Source organism: Falco rusticolus, chromosome 6 (genome assembly GCF_015220075.1).
Source record: "Falco rusticolus isolate bFalRus1 chromosome 6, bFalRus1.pri, whole genome shotgun sequence".
Lineage (NCBI taxonomy): Eukaryota > Metazoa > Chordata > Aves > Falconiformes > Falconidae > Falco > Falco rusticolus.
In genome coordinates this window covers 41,177,053-41,197,780 of record NC_051192.1, presented here as the reverse complement: position 1 = coordinate 41,197,780, position 20,728 = coordinate 41,177,053, and the positions used below count along the sequence as shown (strand labels likewise).

The 20,728-nt window shown below is 41.5% G+C and overlaps 1 protein-coding gene across 3 annotated transcripts in view; it reads right to left on the bottom strand.

Annotated features, from left to right (window-relative positions):
- Positions 1–1,758: 1,758 nt before the first annotated feature.
- The window catches only part of AIG1 (androgen induced 1), a 127,490-nt gene continuing 108,520 nt past the window's right edge, over positions 1,759–20,728 (bottom strand). For all 3 annotated transcript variants that reach the window (XR_005105142.1, XM_037393226.1, XM_037393228.1), the window contains 3 exons: positions 15,235–15,350; positions 5,596–5,759; positions 1,759–2,429 (listed from right to left, as the gene is read on the bottom strand). Coding sequence is in view for 2 of the 3 variants with exons in the window: in XM_037393226.1 (XP_037249123.1) it covers positions 2,392–2,429; positions 5,596–5,759; positions 15,235–15,350 (318 nt within the window). In the remaining variant the exon portion in view is untranslated. The remainder of the gene's footprint in view (positions 2,430–5,595; positions 5,760–15,234; positions 15,351–20,728) is intronic.

The window sequence follows — 20,728 nt, the reverse complement described above, 5'->3', positions numbered from 1 at the left end:
CTTTATATTCTTATTACATTTCCAATATCACCTAAACCAATATGTTATTAGAAGAAAAACTTATCTTGAGCAGATGCAAAACTTGCTGAGAAAGAGGAATCTTTCCATCAACAGCCAGTTTTTGAGGTCTCAGCCATTCAGTTGTGCAATAAATACAGCAGAGATGTTCAGAGTGTTCTAGCAGAGTGTGTACAGCTGTGTGGCATTTCAGCATTTATTTTTATTTAACACAATCCTTCCATCAGAATGAATTCTTGAATGCAGTGAAGGAAACAATCCCCATGAAAAAAACTGCAAAAATGTACTAGACTTAACAGCAGAGTACAAGTCATTCAAGTTCTTCAAATGACAAACAAGTCGACAGGGTTTGTGCTTTGGGCTTCCCACCCTAAGCTGCAGTTGATAATCTGTCACAAGGGGATGTCCGTCACTGCTGCTGCTGCTGTTGGAAAGTACAGCCAGATTCCTTAGCACATTCACTGCCCACCAGTACTTCCATGTGCCACCACAGCTTTCAGAAGCAGTGACTTTAAACATTCCATAAGTTCCTAGCTCACTACGCATGACTGAATCCATGTTTTCTTTCCTTCCTGAGTTTGGAAAACCTGTTGCATATAACAGACATCTTACCGCCTCCAATAACAACCATCTATTAAAATCAAGTCCTAGCTACCTGTGGAAAGAGTAACCATACTGCAGGATGACTGCATATGTAATGTACAGCTCAGGACCAGAATATAATATCCCTAACACAAGGCCACACGGCTACAGCTAATTTGCTTCCAAATTCTGCTGGTTTTGTGTGTCCTGTCCTCTCCCTCTGTGGGACCATCAGATGAGGTCCTCCTTCTTTATCTGGCAACTTATTTCCATGAACTTTCTAGTAACTTGCCTAGCTTTGAAATCTTTGCAATTCTGATCAACAAGTTAAAAATTATTGAGGACAGGCAGACAGTCACAAAGACAATATAATCACAGAAGCCTTAATTTTGAAGGAAACCAACCAAAACCAACATTGTTGAACTTGTGCACTTTTTACTATGTACATAAGTACATGTACATTAGTGTGTACATAAATACATGTACATATAAAAAAATACTGTGGAGGCATGTCATGAGTTGCATGAGACCAGGTTCCTCCAGAACTGTTCCAGAGCAGAAACATGGTTAAGTAATATTAAAACTCTGCAGAAATCCCTTTAATAAAAATCACACATTAACATCATGCATCTTTGAAGTACTTTGTATGTGTTAAAATAAATACATATAAATATGCTAATGAATAAATGTGTGATGTGAATACCAAGAGATTTGGATCTTAAAGTTACTTTTTTATAAAAAATTTTTTGCTGAAAAATATTCCTTTCACTTTTTAAATTCTAGACAATTTTTCTGCCTACTAGAGTTCTTTCTTGATTGTCTGATAACTAAACAGAATCTTGTCAAGTTTAAATGATCACTAGTATTTTGCAACTGAATTCCTAATACAAACAGGCAACTGTTTAACTTTAAATATTTGCTTACGTGCCTTCCTGAAGTAAGACTTAAATGTTCTCTGGTACAACACTAATGGCTCAGCCCATCTACTGAGAACTTACAACTTGAAAATGCAGGATCAGGTCTTGTACTAGGAAAACAAGAAGAAAAATCCTCATGTAGAAATATCATCTACAGTTGATGCTGGAAAACCTGAAAATGTATTATTCAAATGTCATCAATCCATTTGGAATTTCAAGAATTAGCATGAAGAAACAGAAACAGAGGGATAATTTGATCTTTATTTAGGTCTGTTTAAGAAAAGTTGCATCGTATTTAGGTAGTCTAACACTGCAAATAAGGATTTACTGGACCGATAAAATTGTTAACATCACTGATTTAAGGCAGCTGTTACATAGTGTTACGTTAATATTTCAGTCAGATTGAATTCTTCTTCAGATACATTCATGCAATTAACTTCTATTGTATTTTCACACTGTACTTTGAAATATATAGGATTGTTTTGTTTCTCCATATTAGATCTATCTGATTAGGCTTTTCTCAAACAATACAGAGGATGGACTCATTGTTCTTGGTGGAAAAGTTCTAATGATTTAATGGTTTAATGACTTATTTGATGCAAGAAATGCTCATTGAGAGTGCCGTGGAGATAAATATACATCTTATATATGTATGTCACATGCAAGCATGAAGAAATAGGAATGTAGATTGAAACATCATTATTCTTAACTAAAATCATTTTCCCTCCATATAAAACCCCAAAATATCCTTGCACTGAGCAGAGGGCCCATTTAACTTCCTCCTTTCCAAAAGATTCCTCTCCACGCCAACCTCTGTTGGGGATGAGAAATCTTCCATGCAGCCAGAAACAATCCTCCATGTTGCCTCTGTTGTTCAGTCCAATTTTGGCTTTTCTTTTCCTTCTTCAATACCTGAAAATGTATGGAGAACAGCTTTTAACAATCTCTCAATGAATAAAAATGAAGAGTTTACTTAGAGAGGTTCTTCCAATGCATTAATCTTTCTTTCCCTTTATTGCTCCTGTTTCTTCCCTACTTGCTCCCATGCTCTCACATGTTAACTCACCTGCTGTGAAGGAAAAGAGTATCTGCACACCTGATGGCAGTGGTTGTCCAGTAATGAACCGCACAATCCTCCCTCCCTCTGGACCATTTTCAAACCAGCCTAACCCCCCGCTGCACGCTCAGCCTTTGACGGCTGCAGGGGTCTGGGAACAGTTAGTTCCCTCACCTCCTCTGCTTACCTACAAGCAAATTAAAGTAGATGTTATTATAGCTGAAGTGAAGCAGCTGACTTTATTTGAAAGGAAGTTTTAAAAAATATGTTTCAGAATTCAATAGCTTTAAGGCCCCCTCCATTTCAACATCGGATTTTTAAATATTTGCAAGTACATCTCCCTTTTTTGAGAGTACAAGAATGAAGAGTCAATTACTCTTGACAGGGCGCCTCTCTTCTTGTAGCAGCCACGTCCTTCAGTAATGCCAGGAGGGCCGAGTATAGAGCTTCTCAAAAAGCTTATCCTTGCTGCAGGACTTGTCTCTTTTCTATGCTGAGCAAAGTCTGGGCCGGGCAGCAGATTGTGTTTTTTCTGGCAATGAAAACATTCAGCTATTTCATATGCCTGTTCCTGGACAATGAATTGCTATTGGTATCTGACACAAGTATTGTTCTTCTGACTAAGCCCTCTCTGCCAGACATCTCAAATACAAATATTTCTTTTGGAGGTTTTCGGGCCTGCTGCATGCTGGAAAAGAAAGACTTCTGAGGACTGAAGGCAAAAGAAAAGCAATGTTTGAGAATGCTGAGAGGAGAAGCAATGTTTGAGAATTCTGAGAGGAAAATCCAGTCACAAGTAGGATCACCTGCTAATGCAATACACGCACAGATGGTACATACACCAAAAGTCACTTTAAAAACATAGTTAATTAATATCAATATGGGAAACAAGAAGACCCACCTGCAGTTAAAAAGTACAGCTACAGAGCTGTCTTGCTGAAAGAAGCAACACGGAAACAAATGGGTCTGCGCATTGCTGGCGGCCCAAGCACAACGGCCCTGGCTGATGCTGGCAAACCAACGTAATGGAAGAGCCACAGCTGAAGGTTTAACAACCAAAACAAGAGGCTGGGTCCAAAAGATTACAGTGGGTTTACAAGGCTTCTCCAGAGCCAATCCTGAGTCTTCTGCTTTCTGCTGGAAGGAACTTTTCCAATAGTTTTAAATGAGCTGTTTTATTTGCCTTTTAGAAGAGCCTCTTTCCTGTCTTCTGAAGCACTCTACTGCAGATGCATAAAATAGTTTGGCAGAAATGCAGATACCCTCAAAACTGTGGACAGACACTGGCTTGTACAAAGGGCAAATTTTTCCTTGCCTACCATGTTTGTGGTTTAACTTGGAAAAACTAACTGCAAATCATTTTGTCAGTAGTGAGGTTTTATTTAATACATCTCCAGAGGAAAAGGAAAAAACTCAAAACCCAAACCAACCCTTCTCACCCCTGAAGTCTTCTCATGGCAGACTGCTTTGATTTGCGATCTTACGGCTCAAAAGCCCCTTTTAAATGTACAGTTTTCTAATAGTATTTTCCCAAGTCTTGCACAGTGACAGACTGGCATTATTTAACATCTCTGCTGCTTGTGGTGTGCCTGCCATACGTTTCAGGTTAGGTTTATGCAAAGTGTTTCAAGCACAGCAAAATGCCAGGTGACTCATGGCTTTCTGGTTTGAGCCACAAAGGACTTTGGATCAATATTCTTTAATCAAATCAAGGAAATGATGGAGAGGATAGTAAGGCCATTCACCAAACCTTGGAAGAGGTTGGAAGAATGACCTGATTGACGTTAGCTCCTCTAGGGTGGAGGGCCACAAGAACCAGGGATTTTGGTATGCCTACTGTGGAATAGTGACGGATTTACCACCATTTACTTATTCATGAACTCAGTAAGAACATGTGATTCTTCACCACATACAGTTCTTCATACAGGACTTAGGTCAAGCAAAATTATTCCTTGTGGCTGCCTTTTTAAGAAACTTTTTTCCTGAATTAAATTAAATAAGTTAAATAGATGTGAATGTGGCATCAGACTGAGGACTGAAAACCAGACTTGATCACCGTGACCAATGATTGCTGGTTCCAGAGGAAAAAAAAAGAAAGATGCTTTATACCTGAGTGCTAATATGAGCAAACGGCAAGTAAAACTGCTTTGAGCTTCTGGTGTTAGGCTCTACCTAGTACTGGAGGACTTGTTAAAAGAATTTGTGCGTGCAATAAACTAGCACGTGAATTGATGTTGTATCAACCAGTGCACACTAAGTTTCCCAGAAGGGGATACAGGCTGTTCGTACGGGCCCAATGTGTTATGGGCCCAATGCATGCAATGGCAGAATTCCCACGGAGCATGGATTTCAGTCAAGATGTGATTTGCCACTGCAGCGAACATGAATATTGTTTGCTTATTTCAGGCAACTTGATAAATGAAAAATGTCTTTCATAGATTAAAGGGACCTACTTTTAATCTTGTGTTTGTCTTATTTTCACTTTTCCTCTACTCAGCAACGGATGGCCTAGGTAGGGTAGATGATGTAGAGTCTGCACAGTTATGTTTACCCGGCACTAAGGCGATCTTTCATTCCTATTATTTTACTGACATGAAGGTATTAATTTTCCTTGAGTAAATGTATAAGCAGAAAACAACTTATATCTGAAAATACTGAAAGAATATATTTTATTTCTAAGTATACCATTAACAGCATTCCCACAGAATGATACTTTATTCTAGCTACCTTTAATGGGTTCGTCAGCTAATAAGTGGGTTGTAATCCTCTCAGGTAATTGCCAATAGCTCTTAAATCAGTATTGGAAGTTATAAAAAAGAATACATATTCATAGCTCATCATGCTTCCCAGCAGCCATTCTGTTCATCTGGCTGCTTTTAAGAGCAAGCAGGCAAGACGTTTCAGCGGAACTTCTGTCATTCCCCTGTGTTTTAGCCAGCTTAAAACCGTTCCCAACTTTCAGGGGAGCAGACTCTAGTCCTGACAGTGTTAATGAGGTAATATTCCTAAATCAATACTCACATTTTTGGGTATCCCAGATGTAGTTGTTCAGGACCTCTCCCACCAAGTAGAATATGTTAATTATTACAGTAACAGCTGCAAAAAAGATTATTTTGACGCCTGGGCTGAGGTGCTCAAGAAGTGGGTACACCCACACTCCTGTAACATGGTGAATCCAGCACACCCTGAAACAAAACAAAAATAACAAGTATTGACTCTTACAGCCCTGTTTTTCAGAAGTAGCTTGGGCTATAGGCTTTGCTACTGTAACCTGAAAAGCAATTATTTAACAGGACTGCAAGCTTCAATGGAACTGGAGCACCTGGATGACATCTACCCAGGCCAGGCATCACAAATGATGAAACTATGACTGATTTCCCACATTCTTCCTGCTTTGTTTTAAATGTAATATGAGCAGTTGGCCAGTTTTTGTGTTCTGATGTAGACGGGTATTTCCTTGCTGCATTTGTATTTACGAGGAATACACACCACTGTTTTGTGCAGCCATCTCTGTTCCAAGCAGGTTCTTTACCCAAAGAGCAGTTAGGGTTCTCCAGGCTCTCCTACACAGCCCAACTCTCTGCTTTCTGTAGTGTTCTTTCATTTTGTACACATTTGTGTGTTTCTGCTGCTCTCCTCGCTACACCTGGCAAGTGCATCAGTTTCAGAGTTTGTTCATATGAACATATGGTTCAGCTTCATTTTGAAAGAATAATTTCTTCTGCACCTGTGTTTTAGATTTCTCCTCCTTTTCTTTCCATTACCTGGTATCATTTGGGATCTAACAATTTTTCTCCAGGTAGGATAAACATTTAAAAAAAAACCCCAAACAATCAAAAACCCCACCTCATCAGTGAAATTCTGCCCAGCTCCACGCTCAATATACAGTAAAGGAAAAGGAATGATGGTAGTTTGCTGGTGACACAGAGATTTTTAGTGTTCAGTTACAGTGGAGATTGTTGGTACACTAACTCAAGAGACAGGGTGTCAGCTTTAAAGCAGAGCAGCCTGAAGAAGCCCTCCAGGTACGTGGTTTCACTGTGTGTGACTGCCGTGGACACCTGTACCCTCTGAAGGACAGCTTTTGCGTTGGGATCTGACGTGGTGAGTGGTGAAGTCAGAGGGAGCAGAGCAAGTCCATACATTCCAGTAGGTGGAAGCTAAAAAAGGCAAATGCTGCCAAACAACCGAGCAAACATCACAGAGGCTAACCGGGACAAGTGCTCAGTGGAGAGATGCTGGGGCCTGAGAACTGCTGGGCTCTCTTCCAGAATGTAAATCTCTGCCTCTCTGAGACTTCTGTTTGTTTAAGAAAGACTTCCAATCACTAGATCAACAGTCATAGGTTCCTGAAGGACAGAGACACAGAAGTCCACCCAAAACTGTGATCATAAATGCCTGTCGCACAGAGAATACAGAATCTCTGTTTAATGATTCTCTAACACCCTGGAAAATGTACATGGTTGTCATAGCTTCCCTCCTCCTTAGAAAAGCTTTTATTGCAGCCAAACCCTTAACAGTTGGACACTTCATGTAGGAATTTACATGTGTCAGTAAATTAATCTGCATGATCTAAATGCAAATTAAAAACCCTTTCTCCAAATGAGTTCACATATGGAAAATGATCTCTGTACTTTACATTTATTTTTCACAACAGTCTTCTGTTCCAGAATTAACCTGACAAGACAGAGGTATCTGTGAAAAAAATAAAGGATTCCTGTGTAACCCATGGTAACCGGGGATACCATGCTCCTCTTGATAAAATACGAAGATGGGGCAGTTGGGTAGAGGGTAATGGGAGGATCTCCACTCCTGGGCTGGCTTAGCAGGGAGTGTCTGTTATTGCCTAACCTTTTCCAGTTTCATTTGCCTGTGTTTTATGATCATTCTGTGAAAAACAAGCTCCAAGGAAAAAACTTGGAAAAAAGCCAGTGCTTCTTTTCCACTTATTTTCTGTGGTGTGATAAAACTGCCCAGCACTATAAAACACCTCTAAGAGGGACTTTTCAAGGGACATTCTAAACTGCACCTACCCAGCCAACTTCATGAACCAAGCAGAAGAGGCATTTACTAGAATGCATTTATGCTGGAAAGAGGAAATATTTTCTCAATCCAACCAATGAGTCACTGATGAGCTCCCGAATGTCGGTGATCTTGGGTTAGTTCAGAGTCTTTGAGTACAGCTCAGGCACTCCGTTCTCTGCCACCCAGCGCAGGAGACCACTCATGGCTTGGTGACACTGCTCCTGAGTTCATCGTAGCTGTCATACGCCTGCCCCTGGTGCAGTCACACCGCAGGAACTCATGCTTTGAGCACAAGAGGCACCGAGTGCCATTTGGGAAACAATGGTCACAAACCCACCTGAGCAGCCACCCTGATCTTTCTTAAAATGAGCTGTACCACACCGCTCACTACTTTGGGATGGAGTAATGTTAGCCTTCTCTCTGCTGAGCAGTGACACACTGGCTATTCCTGCATTGTCTATACCACAAACGGGAACAACAAAGGGATGGCTGCTGCCATGGAAACCTCACCTGATGGCCTTTCTTAGGTTCCTGCTTGAATACAAGCTATCTTGATGCCGCACAATAAAGGTCTGATCAACGCAGGCATAAAGCTTCCACACAAGATTGCTGATTACTGATGTTAATGAATGCCTTCAACATTGCAATTCTAGTAGTCATTGTTCCTGTCTAACCTCATTATTAGACAAGCACAGGGGAGCATGCATTAAGATTTACTTAGGAGTGCAAATCTAGATCCAATTTAAGACTCTGTTATTGAACAGGTATAAAAAATAGGTCATTTAGACAAAAATAAACTGAGGAGAAAAAGTTTAAGCTAAAACTGGACCGGCTACTTTTCAGAAGTTAAAATTATCTTGAACCTCCCTGTGTTTTGGTTCCATGGCAGTCCATATAGACATAACTGTGTGTTTTCAAAGATGAATGTGTTGCACATCATCGAGCTCATCTAGCCATTTGTTATAACTGGTAAGAAAAGAAGGAACGGAAATATTCGCACATTGTATTCAAATTAAAATGTCTGTTAAAAGAAGCAGTGATTTTGGGAAATTTTCAACCAGCTGGTGTAGAAATCAGAAAAAGCTATTTTAAAACACACAATATTGCTTCTTTTTAACAAATCTGTCAAAAATTTGACTTTGTAGCTGTTTTTCACTTCTAGTATACAGTAGATGTTGCATATCTCTCCTATCAAATTAATCAGGAGGAAATGAAAACTATGCAGAAAAGATACATGTACATTTATTCTTTGGCCATAGACCTTTTGTTAATGAGGAAAAGTAACTACAAAAAATTTTCAGAGCCTTGTGGTTTATAAGTGCTCTACCTGTTGCTTTGAATAATGCAGCTGTTACAACAGCATGTGTGAAATTTAGTCCTGGTAGAAGCAAGACCGACACGTGGACATCATGGCAAATCACCATAACACCCGAAGGATTTTGCAGTGGGGGGCATGCTGCAGAAAATGGTTGTTCCTTCGTGATGGCTGCCCTCAGCTACAGGAGTTTGAACGTACTTGCACAGGCATCACAGTCTGGCAGTATGTTGTGGGCTGAACTCCGAAAGTCTCTGCTCATTTCCTGCCCCAGCTGAGCTCTTCAGTGAAGTCCACAGCCAAACAACAATCAGTGCTGTGTTCTGGAAACAGAAACTATTAGATGAGGGGCTGTGTAATGTTTCAAGAGCAGTGAATGAGAGGACACAGAACAACAATGCATGTCATAAAATGGCTGAAGAGGTCCCAGGGCTCATTCTCATAACAGAAGAGGCACCTCAACAGAACTCAGAGACCAGAAATTAAAATCTGATAATGGAAATATCATTCTGAATGATACCTAATTAACCTCTGGAATGCTTTATCTTTCTGTGATACATCACTGAAATGAAGATACTCAAAAAAGTTTTGAAGTGTACAATTTTGGAAATCTACATAGTCCACTCTTCTTAGTCCACTCCTCTTCTTTGGGCCGTACCATGCAACTCTAGCAAGCTTCTGAAATCAGGAGACTGTATAAGCAATAAGAATGTGTACAGTATGTTTAAGTTCAAAGAGTACAAGGTATATAAACCACCAAGACTGAAGGATCCAATCATCTGCTTTTTGATATAGGTTTTGGAAGAAAACTTACAGGCTGGTTACTCCAAAATGGCCTGCTAAATCTTCTCCTGAAGCATCTGACATTGGCTACACCTACAGCCTGGATACATGACTGCTCTGACCTACTACGGCAGTTCCCTTCTGGTTATTTCTTCCAGCAGCAAATCCTTTCCCACATCTTCTGTGCTGTTCGTGTTTCCAGTGACTGGCAGAAAGGAAGGCTGAATCTTTGCTCCCAAACAAATCCTAGGCCAGTTCCCATTGCGTTACTCTTTACCAAACAACAGAACGTGGGTATTTGCTGTGCTTTTATTTCATGATCTACCCTAGCATCACTCTTTTTGTTTTCCACAAAAGGTGAGAACTTTACCCAGAACTATTAAATTGTGGAATGTCTCCCAAAGGAGATGACAGGCTTATAGCAGCTGAGTCATTCAAAACTTGAATGAACACATCATTTGTGGTTATAGAGTAGGGACCAACCTTGTGCTTTCAGAGGCAGGAGCACAATGACCCACACTAAATCTGTTCTACTTTTGGTTTCTAATACTGACTGATGTGAGCCACATTTCATAAATCTTTATGATTGTTCTCCCCTGCCCCACAAACATAGGACAACTTGTTCTGCATCTAATCAGAATTACTAAGATCTCAGCCACATTAAGATTCTGGGCTTCTTATGACACCAGCCAGCCAGGCCTAAGTCACCTACACTACGAATGTACATTCTTTAGAAATTTTAAAGACCTGAAAATAACTTCAATAAACAGACATCAGTTAGGAAAAACCAGCAATCACCCCCTCTTGACCCAGTTTCTTACACTGGATTCTTCTCCATTGAGCTGGCTGGTGCTGGACAGTACGTGGGTCATAGGACTGTGCTACTGGTATGGAGTAGTTATGCCTTCAGAAGAAGACAAGTCCTGGAAAACTGCAGCTGCAAATAATGTCACATGCAAAACATACCCAGCATGACTGTGGTCATCCTCTGAGATGAAAAAAACTTTAGCAAAAATTTGTGTTTATGTACAGGTAGCTAGAAAGACGAAAACTCCACAGATTCATGATTTGCTGCAAGGTGTTGTCATCTTTGCAAGTGATCTATTTCGATAAATAATATTTCATTTTAAATTTAGTAATAGTTGCTATGCCTTCTTGAGCTATATTTTAAGGAGCTGCATAAGCAAGTGAGAATGTATTATCCATGCATGTCATCTGTGATTGTACTGTTGCTTTGACTGAAACATTTGAGGATGTGGAGGTGGAGGGGAGCCAGAATGTAACAGTCCATAATGGCTATGTCAGACCTAACAGGCTGAGGATCCAGGCAGCCTTCTCTTGCTGAAAGCACTTCTGCTCTCCCACCCTCCTTCTGGGTCAGGTACAGGGGACGCTAATCTTCTCTTGGCCTATTTCTGCTGCTTCTACTTCTTCCTACTCTTTCCTGTTCTGAGTAGCTCTGGCTGCAACTCTTTTCTCCTCCTCTGCATTGTCTCATCTATCACCCACCTCTCCATCAGCCTTCCACTCCGATTTCAAAGCCTGTCTCTCTCTCCCCCTCCCAGTCGTTCCTACTGATTTGCATGATTTCTGCTTTCAAGCTGCTGACCTGTGAGCTGCACATCTCCTCACCCATTTCTCTTCGAACCCATGGTTCAGCTCTTTTACTTGCCTTAAGGACTTTTCCCTTGCTTTTTCTCCAGCCACTGATTCCTCTGTTCTCTACCGAACTTCTGTCCCCAGTGATCACTTCCAAATGCATTCATGACACCCCCCACATACAGACCCTCAGCACACGCTAGTACAGCTGTGCTGTGTCTCTCTGGCTCCATCGGCACCAGCAACCTCAGAAATCCTTCTGGTTTCTCAGTCTTGCCCTTCTTTATCAATATGGCTGCCAATTCCCACCAAGTTTCACGCCCTGCCTCTCCACCCCTCTTTTCTCAATGTCAAGGTTTGTCCTAGCAGTTATCCCTTATCCCTTTGCCAGCATCCACTCCTTCTGATCTTCCTCTCCTTCTATAGAGAATTGCTAGTGGAAATCCTACAGCAAGGCTGACAGCATCCATCTCAAATGCATTCCAAATTCTCAGTGGACATTCCTTTCTTAAATTCATTCCAGAAGAATTCAGCAAATTACCCTGCCTAAACGCCTCCCTCAGCAAATCTACAGAACTCTCCTAAAGTCACCTCAGGAGAAACTTTATTTTGAAATGAAAGCTTAAAGGTGCCTAAGCTCTTTAATTAGATTTATCAAAGAATGAAAGAATGAAGCAAGTCCGAGCTTGGCACATGTGGAGGCAGCTCCTAGTGGATTTGAGATAGCAGCAAGAGAGCAGCATCAAGTCTTTTGCTCCCAAACACGTAGCCCAGCATGGCTAGAACAGTGGAGTCAGGTTCTTAGGGTCTGTTTTTTTGGCATCCTCAAGCACTCTAATGCAGAGGGAACAAGAAAACCAACTAAAATAAACGTATTTGTCTCAGTTTATTTTAGGGACCTATTAGACTCTGATATTACTTACCATGAGGTCATTCTTATTACAGGGAGCAACACATTTCTGGCTCTTTTCTGTTCCTTGACAACCAACTCCATACACCCATTGGCAGTATTTTCTAGTAGTACTGGCAAGCTCTTGGGCTTTCTTAGCACTGTCTAGATTTAACAATTCAATACAACTTGTGACCTTTTCAAGCCATACTAAATAAAACTAACTGGCCTTCCCCATCTTAGCCCATGGCCTTGATCCTGAAAGTCCATGTATGGTCTGCAACAGGCAATGCAAATCTGTGAATGCTCTGCCTGAGCACAGTTCCTTAAGAGCAAGGGAGAGCTCCCCCTCACAGAGAGCACATGAGCTAAGTGTGCCTACTCAAATGCTCTCTGACTGAAGGGAGAGAATGCAAAAAAAAAAAAAAAAAAAGTTTTACTCTTCAGGAAAGGAAGTTTCTCAGATAACGTCTCTGAATAATGCTCAGGGGCTATCAAGTTTTTCAGCTATGTTCTTCCAACTTCAGCAATTCTATCAGAATTGTTTGCCTGTTTTCTCATTTATAACAGAAGCTCTCCTCTACGTGGAGTTGAAAAAAATGCGTTAACAGAATCAAACCTAATCAATATCTTCCTGTATGCTCCTTTACAGTACAAAGTGAGATGTGATACATAAATCATGTAGCACGGGTTGAAGGTTTCAGCTCAGGTGGAGAGAGAGTTCAAAATACAAGGGCAAAACACAGAGAACATCTGATTAGCAACTGTCTCCACTTTATACTGAGAGAGGTGCAGTGAAAACACTTCTGGTGAGGAAAAAACGCTGTAGGAGAAGGACAAATTCTGAAGCAGCAGATCCCTAACTTCTTAGCAAAAAACCATAAACCAAGAACTGAGCCCCAGCAGGGGACCCATGGACAACCAAAGGTACAAAGGAAGGAAATTCCACCAGGCTATATGTAACTAGGTCATTTGCAGGTCTCATTTTGATGCACTGTGCTACCCTTGAGGTGTCTAAATGGTACACCAAGGGCAGTAAATTGGACATAAGTAATTCGAAACCCACTGAGTGATTAAGGTCTTTACTTCAATGTGGTCACTTAGCAGCAGGAAGATAGTGGACTTCATCTATGAAAGGCAGGCATGCTCCGAGTGAGAAGGATGAGAAAACTCTCACTTTTCACACTTTCTGATAGATTTTTCCAACCTGTGAACTTGAGATACACCGTACTGGTAACTTCAATAACACTTGCAGGCTGAAGACATGCAGAACTTGCAGATGATGGCACAGTGTAGCTTGTGTCTGCCTCCAGTCTTCCACAAAGGCCTTCTTTCACAGAAGTAGCCAGAGAAATGGGCTACAAGTGCAAAATTTAGCAAGATGACCTTTAGGCTGAACAAACAAATGTCTCAGACCATCTTTAGAGAAATCACAATTTGGAAGAAGGTGAGTCCACTTGAGATTAGCCCAATCCAGTTTGGAAATAATGTACATGCAGACAAAACCAATAAATCAGCGAAGGGAGATGATCACAGGCTGTAATTGAGTATCTGCTTAGTAGTTAATTTCTTAATACAGAATATTCTTCCCCTGCTTCACTTGTCCTACAATTTCCTTTTACCTTGCACTTGCAGCTGTAGGATGCAGATGCACTGTAGTAGGCAGGATCATGCCATAGGAGTATCACACTGATACTGTAACAGATTCTTAAAACATCTCATCTTATTTCACTTGCAGAACTGGACTGTTTCAATTTGCTGTTCCTATTGAATACTAATGCATCTGTCTACTCAGATCATTTTGAGAAAAGAAGGATTTGCCATAGGAGGTCAGATCACAGGTACAGTAACTCTGCCAGCCCGTCTCCAGGTACCCTTCAGAGGAAGGTTGTGAAGTATCACACTTACGTATTATTATATATGGGGTAAAAAAAACCCCAAACTACTTTCTCCTGAAGGAATCACTACGTGCCTTTTTGCATGAGGCTGTCCTTATGTTACAATTACAAATATTACTCCTTTTTAAGAAGAATATGTATGTTTATAAAAGCAAATGGCAGAATGTGACTGTTGTCCTGGGACAAAACATCCCACTTCAGCTGGATTACTAGCATTTTATGATCACTCAGTGTGCGTGGCTGTGTATGAGTAATGGCCTCTGTTTCATTGGACCGAAGGGGTAAGCTGCATTGTTGAAGCAGTACGACAGTACTGCCTTGAGCCTGTGTGCCTCTCATTAGTTTCATCTCACTTGACTGGTGGAAAAAGCAGTATTATCCAAAATTTTGGAAAATACCCCCTTAGCTGAGGGAAGGGTGTTGTGAGGTGAGAAGAAATCATATGAGAAGTGAACATGTCGTCATGAAATGTTTGCAGAAAGGATAAAGGATAGATGGTATCAAAGAAGCATTGTAAATAAAAGGTTTCATGAAAAATAAAATGCTAGAATGACCAAAGTAAATTAATTCTGTCCCTTAAGTCAGGTGTTTGAATAGAAACTGCCCAAAGACTTAATTTAATGTTGTATAAGAAAGGTTATTTCTGTTTTAGTTTTATTTTTCACAAACATTTGCATTTTTTAAAACAAACTTCAGAGTGTTTGGATTACTGGCTTATTCTGTAATCAATTTTACAGAAAGAATTTATGAAGTAGTAAAGAAGAAAATATTCTATCTTTTCTGTTGCCACTTAAATAGTGATACAGGAAATCATTTGCCTATTCTCAACTTTATTTGATAGAACAAAAACCCTAAGCAATAAAACTAAGGTCCAAGAAAAACATTTAGCTTAAAAAAAGCTTGAAAAATGTACCCTTGGAAAGACCACTGCTTACATGGGATTGTTCAACAAATTCCTGTTGTGTGAGGTTTGGCATATACTTTCTAAAAATATAAGCATCTGGGGAAACCAGACAAAGCCCAGGTCTTGGACCAAACGAGGCATGCAGCGTGAATCTGTTAGCGATTATATCCATAATGAAATATGTGCCCAAATTTAGCAGTACAAAACCCCCAATACGATATGAAAACACAGTGTGTATAGTCCTTACCATAAAATATAGCCAACAGCGAAGGTGCACACTGCAGCCAGTCCACAGCTCCTGCTGGGATACTGATGATGTGTTGTTCTCATCTCGATTAATACAAAGGGCAAAACTGTTGTATGCTGAAAAAAACAAAACAACAGGGGGAAACCAGGTGATACAAATGATTCTCACTGCATTTCCATGCTAGATCTACAATAAGAATCTTCGTCACAAAAATCTGAAGACAATTTCTTGCAGGTTAGAAAGACAAGGTAAAATGACTCTACATAAAGTTGATCAATAACCCAAACAATATCATAGCTATAACGTCCAATTGTTTGAGAGAGCAGAGGAAAACTGAGTGCGCAGAACGTGCTTTTCCTTTTGTCCAGGAATCCAAAGCAGATAGTCAGTGAGTGAAAATGGGATGTGGCATGAGGGTCCCAGTCCCAGTCTGGCCTTGCAGTTTGCCACATCACCTTGGTTATTTTGACCAGTCAAGTTAGGAGGCAATGCATCTGATTTTCAGAGACTCTAAGCACAAACAATGCCAAATGAATGAATATAAATGGAGGTGTTTAATGCTTCTGAGAATTAGGTTTAAATGTATCTCAATCTAGGGACTTGAAAATAGGGGACATATTTTCAAATGATAGCCTCAATACCTCTGTTCCTCCGTCTGTAAGACAGGAGCAATTATCTTCTTCAGAAAGGTGTTGTGAATCTTAATTTCCTAGTTGCTGTGCAAAATGGTTTTAGATTCCCAAATGAAACATATGAAAGCCAAAGCTGTAAAAACCATTTCCAGCCACTTGTCTTTATTTAGCTGTGAAACTCCTTATTTTGTCATTTTCCCATACACATTCCTACACTGCCCCTTCTGAGAAGGTCTGTTCATCCAATTAATGTCAGCAGCATGAAAAATTGCAGCTAGCCTGCCCCCAACACTTGATGTCTAGATTTCAGAGTGCTGGCAGGCATGAAATATACATAAGTGAAAAACAAATGTGCCGGAAAATAAACCCCATCATTTCTGGATACCCAGCTCACCTAGGACGAGCATTACTGGTGACTCCAGAAACATACTCTGCCTTGCCACCATGGGGCCAAGTTATCGCTGGTGTCTAAAGGGAATTACTTTGGTTGAGAGCTTGGCTCTGGGGCTTGGCGTGACTGTGAACTCTCCTGCCCAGTCCACAGGGAGTCTGCAGGTGCAAGGATTGCAAGGGTAGCCTAAGCCCTAAACCAGGTTCCATCCTTCCCCAAGCACTTGATCACCAACTGGAAAAGAAGGTTATGGCTTATGCTGGCCAAGCTCTGCCATCAGATGTGCACAATTAGTTCTGGGGGGAGCTAGAAGGCTGGATTTGCAAGTTTGTAATAATTATCCTGTAAACCCACACTGATTTTCACCAATGTGAAGACAGGACAGGCATGGAGTAGAAATACCCTTGCGTGGATAACAGGTCCAAATGAGAGGAAACAAGAGTGGGGTCTGAGCCTTTAAGAACTGTGGAGAAGTAAGAATTGTTTGAATGGGAGATGATAAGATAATGGAAATGCTCTGGCTCAGAGATGTAACATAATTTGAATTGGGTAACTGCTCCGATTTTCAAGGCATTAGTAATTAATGACTAGCATTTGGAGAATGTCAGGTGGATAATACAGCAGTCAGGGGAGCTTTCAATTTCTTCATCTTCTAACAACTTGTTCCACCCCCATCCCTTAAACAGTATAAATCAGCTTCAAGGGAATGCAAAGATGTTTTACATGTGGTCTGCGATGTGAAGTGCCCACTATTAGATGAGAGGTCTACAAACTGTGCAGGACTTTCATAGTCCATTAATAGGGACTGACAGCAAAGCAAGCCCTGGAGATTCACCTGCATGTCTTGCATCTGTATGGAAAAGGTACCTCACTCGGCACAGCCGCCAAAGCAGGGCGGCTGGAGGCTGCCTTCTGCCCTGCCTCCATAAATTCTTCAGAGAAAAAAACAGAAGACAACAAAGACTATTAACTCCAACCCCCACCCCTGATATTCCTTGTACGATGTATTCTTGTGATCCAGTCACTTAATCTTAAATCTTCACTATATGAATGACGGTTACAGAGCTTCTGAGCTCTGCTTCTCAGCTGAAATGTTTACCACTTTAGATACTGCTTGCTGATGCGCTCTTTATTGATGATAACAACTCAACAGCTTGCCAATTAAAAAGTAGTTTAAATAATTTCAGCAATCAACCCGTAATCTAGAGTCTTCTCCTTTCCCTCCTCCCAGTTCCTGTGGTAATATAATAAAATAGATCATTATTTTCCTGAATTCTCCCTTCTGCTCTTTTCTAAAGGTAAGTGGAGGGGTTGGGGGAAGAGGATAATGAGCTGTATCACTAAAGAGTTTGTGTCCAAAATCCTCTTAGAAGTAAAGTGTAAGGAGAAAATCAGAGATGTGTATTTTTAATCTTTGCCTGTTATGGCAAATGGCGATGCTACCTGCAATCACTGCAGTTTTACAAATCCAGAGTATGAACTTCGGTTCCAAACGTTCTAGTGAAACTGCCACTCTAAAAAGCTGTTTCAGATGTTTGACCCAAACTACAACCAAGATAAAATTTCCCTTTCCTACACTTCAGCCTCTCCAAGAACCTTAATTTAAAAAACATGAAAATTTGTAGGCAGGGATACCTTCTGTCAAACAGTGCCAATTAAAACTCTGGAACTAAAAATACCAAATTTTAATCAGATTGGCACCTGGACTGAAGCCTAGTGAAGGTGAGCAGGGGTCAAATGTGCTTGCAGTGGGATCCATCAGGGCTGGGAAAGCTGCAGGTGGCCAGAAATTTCACACCCCTTGACGTGTTTGCCACCTGATTTCTGAATAAACTTGGGCCAATGGGAAGCTGAGGCTTAGAGAGAAAATACCATTGATGCCGCCTTGATCTGTTCATTAAAGATCACGCTGTGCCAATCAAAGATGCCTGAGTGGTATCTCTGGGACTGCTCCCTTTTACTTAACTGGCAGGCAGGAGGACAACACAACATGTCTCACCTTGTTTGTCAAGGTATCTCCAGGGCCTTATTTGACAGAAGACTGAGGAATGAGGAACTTTAAGTAACAAGAGGTTTAAATGGCAAGGATGATTAGCTGCTGTAACAGCTTTCCAGTCACTGTTATTTTGCATCATTTAAAGTCTTTAAGAAAAGGGCAAATTTATAATCAGAGTACAATGACTAGTATCGTATTATCATAGTAGTAAACTATGCTAGCACTAGTAATCAACGCTATATACTTTTTTTATGGATTAAGTACTTCTAAGCAAAGCTGCATTTTTACCTGGACATTTTGTTCTGCTCCCACTGAGACCAGCTACTCCTGTGAGACAGTTCTGCCTGTATGACTGTGCTGACACCAGAGATTTGTGCTGAGCAATACTGTGGGTACGTCAGGGAGCACCATCTCCACCAGCTGGGATGGCACCACTCTGCTTGTGAGCCCCGCGGTGTCCGCAGGCTCAGGGGTAGCCCTCAGCCCTGCCCGGGCAGCAGTGAGGGAGCTAATGAACTCTGTCGTTAGCAGTAGCTCTTAGCCTGGGCTCAGTAACTGCATCTACCTGAAAGAAAACGTACCCCGACAGCTTCTCCTGGTGCGACTGCGGTGCCACCCACCAAGGTGCCCTCCCAGCCACAAATGCCTTTTTCTCTGAAGTGCCAAGGCAGTGATCCTCAGACCTATTGTTAACCCCTTCCTGAAGGATCCATCTACCACAACCACCTTGTGAGTTGAAGCATGGCCATAAGCCCCATTACCCAGCCACAGCATCATCCTGCTCAAGACCCCTCCCGCCCTGTCCCTGCCTGTCCCTGCCACTGCCCTTTGCTTTGACAGATCTTTACACTTGCTAGGTCTGCTAGCAAGTGCTGGTCTCTGCAGAGCAGCAAGCTGAAATTTCCTCCTCATTTTGTATCCACCACACGGCACTGCTTCCCAAGGTCCCATCATCTACAAGCGGGGAAGAAATTTGGCTTGCTAAGTCTTCAACTGCTTGTAATGATGCATGAAAACAGAGAGGAACCGAGGGTGGAATTTGCAGGAAGGTTATCATATGGAGAATTTAATCCAGAAAACACTCTGGAGACTGACTCCAAAGCAACAGCCTTCAAGTGAAGCTGAATTAGTACACACTGCAAAAAAAGCCACCCCAAGGGCTACAGGTGGATTAACTCCTGGAACCACCGCCACTGCTTCCTGAGAGAAACTCTGCTCATTAGTAACTCTTCAAAAGATACTCTTAAAATACATAGCAAGCCCCCTACATGGTATATATGTGCCTAAAGACATTTGAGACTGGAAAGTCACATTACAAGTAGGCAGTGCATTGTAGTGTTGGCTTAAGAAACTGAGCTTTGATGGAGGACTGTGCTTCCCCATTTTATGTGTGTGCTGCAACAGGTAGCTGGAAAAAAAGATTTTATGCAAATCAGGTACATTAAAAATGAGTTCTGTAATAGCCTTTAGGCAAATTAAGTGCTCATTCTTGAAAGCCTGGTTATATATTTTATCTTCCAACCAGTAAGTGCTGTTTTTTTTAACACTGTTTTTATCAAAACCTTCCTTGGCCTTTTCTCCTCCCCTAACTGTGTTTTAAATGGAATGTTAAAGCTTTTCAAAAGGTGCTAAACAGTACCTTTGACAGCTTTGTGTATCAGTATCTTCTGTCCTTAGCATAAACACGGCAGTGTTTTCTTCCCAAGTCAGTCCTGATCTGCAGAGACTCTTCAAAGCTACCTTTACAACAAGGAGTCCAATGTAAAAAAAGCATCTGCTTCCTCAGATACCCAGTCAGTATGCAGAAGTTCTGCAGGGTGGTGAAACCATTTGGGGATCGTGTAAGTTGTGATTATAGTTCATTTCAACCAACAGAAGACTGTGACTTGTTACTCAATCAGACTGAAAACTATAGGGTATAGGATATTTTAGTACAAAGGAAATACCATGGACCTCTGTTGAGAGGCCTTCGGCATGACATTCAGCCCACGCTCTTAAGGGGCAGCGAAAGCCTGGTGATAAGCAAAAGGGCCTCGCAGCTTTGCTGTCACCAGCATTTTAACTGATGGACTGGGAGGGTCCTGTAAGTGCTGGTGCTCCCTGGGAACAAGAAGGCTGCAGGTGGGTCTTCACCCACAGAACTGGTGCAGCCCGGGACCTGGAGGGTTGCATCAGCCACCCAAAGCTGTGTCTGTGACCAAGCCTCTGCCCTGGCAGGGGCAGCTGCTCCAGCATCTGCTGGGGAAAGTGCCCTGCAGCACACTGCCACTGTGCCCTGGGCTGGCACTGGTACAAATGTGATGGAAACCCCCTCACTTGCACCCTGCTGTGCAAACTGCTGCGTCTGCCGGCTGCCTCTGCTTTCTGTCTTTCTCAATTCCTCTATAAAACCTAGTTTCCATCAGCAGGGTGTTACCCTTCACTTTTTTTTTTTTTTTTTTTCCCTGCGCTCAAAACCAGATTACATGTTGTTAA